This window comes from Anas acuta, chromosome 3, assembly GCF_963932015.1.
Source record: "Anas acuta chromosome 3, bAnaAcu1.1, whole genome shotgun sequence".
In the NCBI taxonomy this organism is placed as follows: domain Eukaryota; kingdom Metazoa; phylum Chordata; class Aves; order Anseriformes; family Anatidae; genus Anas; species Anas acuta.
In genome coordinates this window covers 32,546,931-32,559,388 of record NC_088981.1, presented here as the reverse complement: position 1 = coordinate 32,559,388, position 12,458 = coordinate 32,546,931, and the positions used below count along the sequence as shown (strand labels likewise).

The 12,458-nt window shown below is 44.9% G+C and overlaps 1 protein-coding gene across 11 annotated transcripts in view; it reads right to left on the bottom strand.

Moving 5' to 3' along the window:
• Nucleotides 1-289: 289 nt before the first annotated feature.
• RASGRP3 (RAS guanyl releasing protein 3) overlaps nt 290-12,458 on the bottom strand; it is a 54,743-nt gene continuing 42,574 nt past the window's right edge. For 10 of the 11 annotated variants that reach the window (XM_068676486.1, XM_068676490.1, XM_068676492.1 and 7 more), the window contains 7 exons: nt 12,169-12,285; nt 9,184-9,299; nt 7,756-7,903; nt 4,304-4,340; nt 2,623-2,748; nt 1,486-1,850; nt 290-1,032 (listed from right to left, as the gene is read on the bottom strand). In XM_068676486.1, coding sequence (XP_068532587.1) covers nt 1,024-1,032; nt 1,486-1,850; nt 2,623-2,748; nt 4,304-4,340; nt 7,756-7,903; nt 9,184-9,299; nt 12,169-12,285 — 918 coding nt within the window. In that variant the 3' untranslated portion in view covers nt 290-1,023. The remainder of the gene's footprint in view (nt 1,033-1,485; nt 1,851-2,622; nt 2,749-4,303; nt 4,341-7,755; nt 7,904-9,183; nt 9,300-12,168; nt 12,286-12,458) is intronic. The other variant, XM_068676494.1, reaches the window with a different exon arrangement.

Below are 12,458 nucleotides of genomic sequence, written 5' to 3'. Positions count from 1 at the left end.
GGACCACGCTGTTTAGGTTCGAGCTTTGCCCTGGGTTTTGCTTTCCTCTCTTATTCCAGGTGAGGATTGTGTGCCACAGGTAAGATAATATTTCTGAGACGTCCCACTTCAAGTCTGCTTCTCCAGTCATTGCAAGTTGAGGTGTTACATTAACAAACTTAATTTGGAGCTACATTAACAAACTTAGTTTGGAGCTTACTCTAACAGTACGCTTAGTGTCATATTTTACTTAACATGTATGGATTGCTACCCTGAGAAAAACGTGAAACATGACATACACATACAGACACACACTTAAACTAAGATGTTTATTACATACTAATTCTACCATAATCAGTGCTGGCAGAGAGGACTCCTCTCCCTTGCCGTATCACCAGACATCTGCATAGTGTCTTGGAACTCCTTTGCTCCCAGCCACAGACTGTGCTCGAAGGATCCTCATCTGGGAGCTGCTGTCACCGTGCTGAACATCACTGCGCTCGCTGTAGCAAGGTAAACGTGCCCCAGGTTCAAACCACCAGCTGTGCAAAGGATTTCAGTGTAGAGGACTCTTTGGAAAGATTTTTGTTTGAGATGTAATCAACACACACCTTCTTCTTTCCTTAAAAATCATTACAAGCCTCTGAAAAAGGAGTGTTATCAAACGAACGTGGATGCTTGGCTTCTGTCCTCGCCATTGTTGTTGCTGGCAGACATACTGAAATGATGCAGTGTATTCAAAGGAGGCCAAATATATCCTCGCTGGCATGTAGAGGAAGTTTCCACAAAGTCATACAAGAGGAAAAAAAACATTGAGCGCAGAGATCTGTTCTGCTGTGTCCGTGTAATGTTCATCCAAATGGCTTAATCATGCAAGAAAATAAATAGTGCTCTGTAACACCTATCAGCTTGGAAAACGGCTACGGTTGAATTTCAAGGTATGAGGTACAGGAAAGCTTCCCATGGCCACATGTGGGCTATGACAGTCTGTCACCTCACTATGCTACTGTTGGCATCCGTTTTTCTGTGTTTCAGGGTGAGCAATCAGCTGTCCTGCAACCAAAAGAAAATAGGCACGTTTTACCAAAAGCAGTCAATAAAAGCGCGAGGCCTTGGGATTGTAAACTTTATGGGTAAGAGCAACAGAAACCATGCCCTAGCCTGGACTCACATGTTTACCAAAAGACTTCTTGTGAATCTAACACAGAGCCATGTGGTGTGAAGGTACAACAGAATTTAACCAGGTATTTTAATGATTCTCAAAAAGAAAAACATCCAGCTCCTAACAGCGCTTACTGCCACCAAGAACTGAACTCCTGGTTACAGTAAATACGTGCTGCGGTGTAGAAAATTATCTAGGGATGATTTGGTGGTTTTCTGAAAGTGACCCTCATTTAAGAAGTAACAGGAAACTTGAATGAAAAAGTGCCTCGAAATTTATGAAATAACCTTATGAGACTGCAGACTAGCAGACTGTAATTTGTCCTGGTGGCTGCTTCAGCTCACCTCAGATTCCTGTCTTTCGGGGAGCGTTTCTATTCCGTTGTGATCCAGGATGTGCTGGGGAGCCTCGGTGTCTATGTCTACATTGGGCTGTGTGCTGGGCTTTTCGTTCTCCCATTTTGCAAACCCTTTGTTCTTCCCAGCTTTGCCGTGGAACTTGGACTTCATTTTGGGGAAAGTGTGGGATCCTGAATCGCTCCAGCCCGGCTCGTGCCACAGTGGTTCTGTCTGTGTTGCTTGGCTGGTGGTTGCCCGCTGCAGCCGCACTGAAATTTTCCGTGAGGAGCCAGTGACAAGGGTGATAGCTCTGCTATCGAGGTCCTGGTGTTCTGCAGCAACGCTGGGAAATTCAAATACCTCATCCTGGACTGAAAGAAAAAATATTTAAAATAAATAATTCCACTTTTCTTCAAGATCTTTGCAAAAAGATATCTTAAGCCTGGGTCAAGTGGAGAGAAGGAAGGGATTTTAAGGTTCAGAAAAAAAGAAGTTTGCTATTCTGGGAGATTTGTGCAAGTCTTTTAGTAGTTAAATCTATTTCAGGACCAGGACTTGATATGCCATTGTATATAACTGCATGATGGCTTGCGGGGGTGTTTGTGCAGGCAGCACGAGGGTGCACGGAGGAGAAGGCAGCATCACTTTGCAGAGGGAAGCTCTGAAGGAGGCTGCTCCTTATTCCAGATAGCCCCCTATATGAAGCAGTGGTGTAATTAGCAACATCCATATGCTGCTCAGAAGCCGATTCTGGCCTTGTGTGCACAATTTCCTCCTCCCTCTATCTGCATGCTCAGGGGGGATGCAAGGCAGAGCCAGAATTGTGCCTCTGTGTGTCTCAGTCCCTGCCACTTAAGTGTCCTATACGGAAAAGTGCAATTTCCCTAATTCTCATTTTATTTTTTTATATTTTCAGCTGGCATAGCAGGAAAAGGAGGTTCAGGCAGGAGACTAAGGCCACCACAGTTCCCTGCAGAAAGAGCTCTTGTAATTAGAGCATTGAACACGAGCCAGTGCATCGGGAAGTACACAGGCTGCTCTGTGCGTTGGTACAAAGGAAAAATTAGAAGAGGCGGTAAGGACACGGGCTATTAAAGAGGATGCCAGCAACGGTTTAAAATAGAAACAAAAGAGTGCTCTCACCTGGTGGCAGAGAGGGGCTGCTAGGCAGGGAGCCGTGGTTGCTGCCCACTGAGGTTCCTCTGGAAAATTTTCTGCAGGCGAGCACAAGCAGGTCTCGGCATTGCTTATGGCAGTTGGCACCGCAGTCTGTAAGGGAGGGAAGCGTCAAGTCATCCAAAGCAAAGTCACGGCTGCCTGGTGATCCCTCGGGGCTGTTAGCAGGCAGCTGAGAGGGGGGATCTTAACCAAACAGGCACTTTGATAGAGAGTGTGGAGGGAGTTACCTAAATGGATAATTTGGTGTGATGGGAGTTCAAAACAAAACCTCCTTCACCACACTGCCCAGTTTCATCTCCAGAGCCACGGAGCTGGGGCCAGGAGCAGAGCTGAGCGGATGAATCCTGCCCCCTTGCTAGTGCAGCACCAGAGGTGCCAGCCAGAAGGCGACGGCTCTTTGCCCAGAGGCAGAAATCACCCAAATGGGTGCAGCAGCTGGTACCCGCAGAGGGCAGGCACTCCTTGACCACATGGGGATCTGAGCAAGAAGCTCGGCTCTGTTACTCTCACACTCCAGTGCCTGTGATTTTGATGCTGCAGAGCCACTTCTGTTCTCTCCCCACTGGGACAGGGTTGCAAACAATGATGCAGGACAGAGCTCAGCTTTCGGATCTCGAGTTTACAGGGCTGCTGTGACAAAACTCTGCCTTCCTTCCCTCAGCCTACCAGGAGAAGTGCAGACCACAACTGGCCCTGCTGTAGCTGCTCAGATGATGGTGGTCAGGAACAGCTGAGCTGCGTGCAGTGGCTTAGTCACGGGTGTTTTCCTCACCCCCTCAGAGGAAGAGATGTTCGTGGGTGGGAGAGGAAGATGGGAATAGGGGCTATCCTAAAAAATAAGGGGTATCCTAGAAAATGATCCTGCCAATTCTTCACCTGTCCCCTGGGAGCCAGGGTAAGACCGAGGGAAAAAGAGATTGCATATGACTGTGAAGCTCCCACGTGAACATTCCTCTGTGAATAACTGGGATGTAACTACAGCTGTGAAAAGCCCTTCAGCTTCTTCTGCTTGAGAAATAAATTGGTCCAGGACTTTAGAGCTGATGAGGACCAGCACAATGTCATCCTTGGTCTGACCTGACATGGTGCAAGTACTGCGTAAACCATTAAATTAAACTTTTAGTGAAAGCAGCTGAGAGGGCTGTACGAGCTCTAGGATTTTTTAAGCTGAACTGCTGCAGAAGTCCTTGCAATGAGATCTGCTGGGCAGTCCAGGAATTAAATTCTTGTCTATTTCTAGCTCAGCCACTGCTGCATTGCAAGGCCAGCTAGCCTTCAGTACCGGCGTGCAGATGTACACGATGAAGACAGACAGCGCTGCCAGCAGACCTTTTCCTGACCCCAGGTCTCAGGAGTTGTATTTCAGGATGGCTCCCTGCTGGCAGGAGGGTACTTGGTCTTCTGAGATGCAATTTTTTTGCTGGTACAAAGTGACACCTCGTGGAGCCAGTGGCTGCTTTGAACCTTCAGCTCCCAGAATGGGCAGGGCCCCTGCTGCAGGGACGCTTTGTGACACTGGTCACAGCCAGTGCCAAGTCCTTAAGCAAAATTGGGATGAGCAGCTGCCGTTCTAGTAAAAAATAATTGACTTCTGCTAAAACCCAGCACCCATATCATGAAAAATCCATGCAAAATATTTATTTACCTTTGCATTTGTAGCCTTGTTTGATTATACCCCAGAGCTGCAAAGAAAGACAAAAGAACGTCAAGGAATCAGAAAAGAAAGCCGGAAGGAAAACAAGGTCACAATGAGGAAGTACCAATGGCTACAAGAGCACAAACAGGATACAACTGCTCTTAACACCCTTCCTGCCGGGCAGACCTCCCCCTCTAGCTGTGATAAGGTTTGTGTGCCTTCCCCCTTATTTCTACTGCCTACAGGGGGATTACCAGGGAAGGGGAGACACAGCTGAGGTGTGCTTCCAGGAAGGGGTTGGAAATTGCTGTCGTACCAAGCTTACTGAAACCAGCAGAGCACCTTCTGCTTCTAGCTCACTTTGTGCCATCTGGAGGGTAACTTCTATTGTGCAACCATTCTTCAGGCGCACAAATGGCCTGTGCCATTCAGGAATAGCAGGTGAAAACACCACTGGAGACAAAAACTGGTCCCCAGCACACCCAGCCATAGCAAGCTGATTCATTCACCTGACTTCTTCCCTTGTGAGATGGCTAAAGCCTGAAACAGGCAGAGAAGCCGATAAATTCCCTCTTTGCCTCCTCCCAGAGGCTGTCCTTGCTGAAGTACAAAACAAGCAAATGCTGGCCCTCCAGGAGGCAGCATGTGCAGTGCCACTTTTGGGAAGCTTTACCTGTGATGTGAGCGGGATTGCTTGGAAGAAGGAAAAAAATCTCTAGTAAATTGTTATCTCTACACTCAAAAGGGAGATAACTACAACCACGGCATTAAGAAAACAAACATTTTCACTCCAAGAGGCAGAGAGGAGAGTCTAGCCCAGTATTAAAGGAAAAAAGGTCAAGGACTGCAGTGTTTATTTATCCTGAGCTCATTCAAAACATTAGCAGGGAGGGTGAGCACATCCAGGCAGTCAAAACTGCACGTGCTGCCTCGCTGTGCTTTTAAGATGGGATACGCAGTGTGCAGGGGGTAAATGTGCTGAGTAAAGAGATGTCCAAAAGGAAGAGCTGCAGAACATTCGGATGACAAAGGAAAGAGTAAAATAAGACAAAATAGGAAGATGATGGGGGGAGGGAAAAATCCTATATATACTGCAAACATAACAATCAGATGCTGCAAAAAAGAATTTGTGAGGAAAAACAGGGGCCTGGAAAGAGAGAAAACCAGATTAGGCAAGGTGGAAGAAAGGTGAGTAAACTAACAGAAGGGACAGCAGTGGAAACAAAGTCCCTAGAAAGCCTGCTGCTTGCCCTTCTCCTGCAAATGCTGTGGATGTGCACAGTGGCTGCGGGTGCTGTGGTCTCATGATGGTGGTGGGCCCCCCTTGTCCCTCCTGGAAGAGCAGCGCAGAGCCACCAGAATCACCTGAAGGGGGATGACTTATTTCTTTTATTAGAGCTCTGCTCTGTTCCCACTGAAGAGCCTTTTCACCTCCCTAGCTCTGCACCTTCATCTTACTCAGTTTTGGCCCTGCTCTGATGGCCACACGCAGTTGGCTGAGCTTCCCTGCAGCGCCACGTCGTGATCCTGACCTGAAGCTTTGCATCCATCTGACACGGCTTTGCAGCAAAGCTGGCACGAGCCAGCTCCAGGGTAAGAGGATCTGTGCAAATTCGGACGACAAAGCTGGAGAGGATGGGTGGTCAGCCACCCCAACACATGGTGCAACTCAAGCTGTGGGGCGGAACTGAGACCGGCAGCAGTGGGATCAATTTCACACTGTGAACGGCATTAGATTTTAGCTTGACCTTTAAAGGTCATATCGTTTTAATAATAGATGTTTTACTGGCTGCAGCGGATATCGTGCTGTCATGCCCATTCATCCTACTGCACAGTCAGTGCACATTTTTTTGACGGTGAATCACTGCATCAGTGCAAAAGTAAGTTTCCACCTGCAGATGGATGGCGCTGAAATGCACAGCCAGCACACAGCGGATTTTGTCACTGGTTCCTGTCCTATCTGCCCAATGCATCCACAGGACAATGTCAATGAATTCAGTGAGCTGACAGGAAAAATGACCTTATTTCCATTTCCTGTACAACCCCTTACTCATTTTTATTCCTGAACTGGATGTATTCAGGGAGACGTGAAAAATACAACAACGGCCAGCCAGCAAATTGATACAGGAGAAAAATATCTGGTGGAGAACACATTGCAGGACATTCCTGAGCCCCACTTGGCCATGGAAGCCTTCCAAGCATGAACCAAGTGTCACGAACGCAATGACATCTTCCTGAGGCTGCAGGCAGCCCAAAACAATAGGCTAAGACCGGTCAACTCCAGCTCCCCAATGGAGAGCCCGCCAGCAGGCTCCTGAATCAGCATTAACTCTGTCACCTCTCGGGTTTCTGCAGTTCCAGCGGAAATAGGTGGAATTCCTTCTTCCCCTGGCCTCCATCAGTGGGAAAAGGGACAGGAGGAGGAACGGCAGCCCCAGCCTGAGAGCAGGCACGTCTTTGCACTCGGTGTTGCTGTAATTGTTGCTTTCAGCCATGAAGAAATATTACTTGGTGGGAAAGGTCACTGAGTAGAAGCTGAAGATTTTGCCATTGATACTGGCAGCAGGTCAGCATGGGACGGCAGGGACAACGCTCTGGCTTTTCACCCTGAGCGTGGGCCACGTGCAGGCAGAGAAAAGGATCCTCTGCCCTGATGGAAACTGCTAGCCCTGCGTATTCCTGTGGCTGGCCACGCGTGGGCATTTGACTTCAGAGAGATGTGTACGTTAAAATGACATCTAAATCAGAATAATTATGTTTTCCTTACTTGTTTTGAAGTGGGAAAAGCTGGAAGAGGTTTGCAAGCAACACAAAGGTTCACAAACACAATGGTTTGCCAGCTTTGTGTAGAGCACTCTAATAAATGTCTTCTTGTAAGTTATGACTGAGAGAAAAAGCAACTTAAAAAAATAATTAAATGCCAAACTTTCTCATGTTACAGAACTGTTGGAAGCACTTCTGATTTCTTGACTGAATTAGAAGATCTATTAATTCAATAGAAAAAGGATTAAGGCTGTTATGGCCGTTCAGAGAATTATGAGCAGAGCTCATGTTGCCATGTGCAATTTCCTGAGAAAGAACGGCTTTTGCTTCATCTACATCCTCTGTTCCAGACACCCATTTTCCCCTGAGCTTGTTTACATGGGAAATCAAGCCAAATTAAAGAACTTAAGATAAACCAAGTAAGGCCATTCATACAGTCTCCAATGTCCTTTAGTTAACATAATTTTACTTTCTTTCCCCGTAACAGTAATTCTTACAAATGCCTGTATTCAGGAACTACCAAAACAAAACTGGGTACCACAGCTACAACACGAGGAAATGCTTTGTGCTTCTAAGTGCAATGAGGCATTTGGCCAAGCTGAGGGAACTTTAATGGCACATGGAACCAGTTTGACCCCATCTACGTTAAAGAATACGAAATTTCGTGTGAGGTGTGCCGTTACTAAAAACATACTTACAAATCCTGCACAGTGCTCGCAGAAAGTTGGTTTAAGGTAGGTCATCTCCTGGAAGTTATGAATAAACCCTGGACCCATTTTACACTGGAACTGCGATTTAGCTCTCAGAAAGTAAGCCATCATTTCTTCTTTGCTTATAAGACCATCTCTGTTAGGAAAAAAACAGTAGAGTAGATCTGTCACTGCTCATGGCACCGAACACGTCAGGATTTTCTCACTGCAAAAAACATGAAGCACACAAAGCCTGTTCTTTGAAAGAGCTACGATAGTCTTGGCAGAGGAAACAAGCTTTCCCTTGTCATTCTTACTCTTAACATCATTAAACATCAGACACTGAACTCATAGCATGGGCCTTGGTTTCTCACCTGTTCATGGTATCAGAGCATTTGGTGGCTCAGACCAGGCCATCATGTGAAGGAGACTCCTTAGGCCCATGGCCACTGCTGGACCAGTCAGCCATGGAGACAGGGGGCTTGGAAAGGAGTCAGGGCCTGCTCTGGGCACCCACCACTGCTCTTCATGAACCATGTGCCATATCTAGTGAAGCATGGTAAAGCAAGCTAAAGACCTGGTCAAACACCTTCTCTCCTGGACTTGGGTCTTGAAATGCTCTTGAAAGCCAAGACAACCATACAGTTAGCGTTGTGCTCAGCTGAACTGCAGTTTTTGTGTATTTTCATCTGAAAAAGTACCTGGTACAACTGTGAAGTCAAACCATTGCAAAATACTATTTGTGTATTTCTCCCTGGTAGGGATGGAGATGGTTTCACTGCAATGGAATTTGAGACCACTCAGTTCTTAACCAGCAGGAGCACAATTCACGTGCTCAAATGTTTTGCTTGATTCACCAAATCTGAATCCACAGGAAGACTGCATACGTACAGAGGGCCTAACTGACCATGTAAACTTCTTATCACAATAAACCACACTACAGAATTTATACCTCCGCTTTCTACTCACACAGTCCCTATGCTTATGCCCCTAGCTGACCACCAGCACCTCCCAGAATATTTATTAGCATCTTTCAGCTACTTATGCTCATTTCTCTTGTCCCACACACAACTTTATTTATCAGTCTGATAGCTGGTCTGGGTAAGGATCTCCAGAGTAGTTTGACAGTACTCTAAGGGTTTCAGCTCAGTTCTGGAAGGAACAAAGTTCATTAAGTTATTAAATAGATGACTTTTAAGGTAAAGGGAAAAGCCAGACTGCTAGCTGGGTGGCAATGCAGTATAAGAAGTTAAATGGAAATAGAATTCAACCATCAATGATCTTCAGTTCCTTGAGTGAGAAGCCAAACACAAGAGGCTTGGAGAACTGGGAGACATCGTCTCTTCAACATTTTGTTTTAATGTGTTTTTCAATTAAGGAAACAAAACAAAACAACCAACCAAACAAACAAAAATAACAAGAACCCCGCAAACTTACTGGTCTTTATCCAGCACACAGAAAGAGTCCAAAAAGGGGAAGTTGGCAGCTATACTTTCAAAGTCTTCCTGAGAAATATAGCCATCATGATCATGATCATAGTTCCTAAAGACAGACTGGAAAAACAAAAGGAAATGTTTGTCATAACATCCAGCCTGTCCTGAATCTGTACCAGCTCTTCAGTCTTTTAATTGCATTTAAATGAATGTTCAAGATTACTAATCACATGCTCTGCTCCGTTGTTTTATTCCTATAAATACTACTTGGCACTTCAATATCCATATTTATTTGATTGTAGGGGAAAATGGCTATTTTTTTAAGAAAACTTAACCTCAGTATTTAGCTAGTGAAGCTTCTCAAGCTCCTCCACACCTCTTCAGACATAGTTATTCTTGGCTTTATTTCTTCTTCTTTTTTTTTTCTTTTTTTTGAAATGTCACTAAAGTTCTGCCTCATGTGACATATTCCCTTTGTTTCACTAAGTATACTTTTAATCAAGAAAAAAAAACATTAAATAAAACCAGCCCAACAGCAGATTTCCCATGAGTAGTTTGGATATTTTTGGCTTCACTTAGCTTTTAGCTGGTCACCACTGTCCTGCCACAGTGCTGTTGCAATCCAATTTGCTTACTGATACTTTGACAACCAGATCACAAGCACTTTGTATCTCACAAACACTCCCTCCCCTCAACCCAACCCAGTGTACCACTAAGTAAAAAGAGACATGGGACCAAATTTCAAAGGTTGCACAAAGTGATGAAAGCTCTCCTTAGCTACTAAGGAGTTAGTATGTTCCATTTTATACTAATTGTGGAGATCCATAAGGGGCATTAAAGCTACATTTTTTGTCAGTCTGATGGGAAAGATATGTCAAAATCAACATGAGCATCTGAAAGACATTTTGAAAACAAGCTCTCTCATTAGTTTAATATTTGGTTGACAAAGACATGACCTCTGAAAGGTGCTTCTAGAGTCCTTATTTTAATGAGAATTTGAAGAAGCCAATTTCAAAGCAACCATGGAATGACCTGTAACTGATGGCTGGCAGACCTCAAAAATATGTCGAGAAGGAATCAGTTTGCACAACCAAGCAGTATCCAGCACTTCTAGTATTAAATACAATACATTAAGACCCAACTCAAAGCAGCTGGTAAATGACAAAGACTGGCAAAACAAAGACAGTTGTACAGGGTGGGCCTTTTGGTGAGCTGTATCTGTAACAGCCCCAAACTATGCTTTAATTCTGTGAGACTCAAGCTCATATGTCCCAAACCAGGCCAAAATTGTGGAATGGGGGCCTGCATTTCTTTTGCCCACCACATTCTGGAAAGATTAAGGAGTTGCAACAGACTTGTGATTTAAACAAGCTATATCAGACAGTTTGGGATGTGGGGTGAATTTATCAACATATGGCACTGACAAAAGCAACACTGAAATAGCACATGCACTTCTGGCATCCCACATTAGGAGGAAAAGCAAGCAAGCAAAAAAAAAAAAACAAACAAAACACAAAACAAAACAAAAAAAGCACACACAAAGATGAAATTGCAAAATGTATCTGTAGTCTGAGAGAGACTGAAGGCTTTGTTACCTTAACTACATAACCCCAATTAATGACCTGTAACACAGACAAGATCAGAATTTAATACTTCCTCCCAGAGTTAGTTATTGATTTGTAAAAAGCAGAAGGATATCTTGCTTCATTATCTCTAACACCTTCCCGGTTCCTCACTGAAAGTCCCGCAGACAGTGACACAACAGGTCTCAGTCTCTCCATAGGGCCCTCATGGTGCCTGGTTTTGTTTGCATCACCTAACATGTCACCTTCCAAACTGAGGCTGCAAGATCCCAGCTGTAATTATGCTGTAACCTCATGCCCAGATTTTCAAAGTGATAACAAGACAGTACTGTCTTTACCATGCATAATATGCTCTGGACAGTCAAATGACAAGTTGAAAAACAAAAAAAGGCAGAGAGACTGCACTGATGTAGAAGTAAATAAAGGGAAAAAAAATCCAAGTCATTCCAATCCAGCTCTACTTTAAAATTTGATCTCCAAAATCCAGTGGGAGTCAATGAAGTATAATAATGTACTCCTTAAGCACTCACTGAAGTCACTGAGCACACTTTGAGCCTCACGAGGAGGCTCCAAACAAGGCAGCAAAACTGGCAGGTGTTTCCCCAGCAAGGAACTACCCAGAGGGCAGACACAGCACCTCCACCGGAGGAGGGCTTCCAAGGAGTCATCATCCTTGGGAAAGCACCAGCCAACACTGAATTTGCCAGTCAGCATTTGCTGTCTCCCAGGTGGCTCCTTAGTGAACAAGGACGTCATTTTAACCTTGGCATGTTGGATAATCAGTTTCTATTGTAAATAAATAAGTAAATAAATCAATAAATAAAAATAAAGTCTGTTTTGGGTATACTGGTCTGAGCAGTAGATTTGATCTGTGCCCTTTGGACAGCTTGGCCACCAGGCACTTAACATGCAGACATCAAAAACCTTGTCTTTTGCCAGCAGATCAGCACAGTGCAATGCTTGGTACAGGGGAGGGTTTCTGGAGACCTCCTCTGGACCTAGCAATGTGTGAGTCCTTGTTTCAGAGTGTTTTTGCTTCCAGCTGTTGTAATGTCTGTCATCAGACATTAACTGAGCAGCTAGGGCTGCAACAACTCAGCTTTGCCCTTTCGATTTCTGTTTGCTAATCAAACCCATTGCCCAGCAGCCAGGTTTGGATGCTGCTGAAAGTTTGCTTGTTTGCATCTGGAAATCTGCTTACTCTGGAAATCTGCTGCCTCTGATTCCAGGACTGAAATAGAAAAATATTTCCGAAGGTATCAGCAAAAGTTCAGATCTATTATCAGATATCTGAAATTCATCTCAACTGCAACAATTCCTTGAAAACCTCTAATTAAATTAATTGCAATGATGACAGTATCAAAGCTATTGTTCCTTTTGGCCAATAAATTCTTTGAAATACTTACGTCCACTAACTTTCTTATGTGCTTGTTAATGACTGTTGGGTCGGGCTTGGGTACCACTCCAGATGCCCACTCCAGAGGCACCACTGGCTTGCCTGGGGTCGTCGGGGAGGTAGGCTGCTGGGAGACAAGCCAAACACAAAGATGTTCGAACCTGAATTACGAAATCCAGTTTCCTGTTACAAGCAGCACAAGTGCTGGAACCAGCTTCAACAGCTACACGACTCGGAGGAAGCAGGCAGGAAGGAGGGTCTCTGCACACAATGGGAATCAGAAATAGCACAGAAACCTGC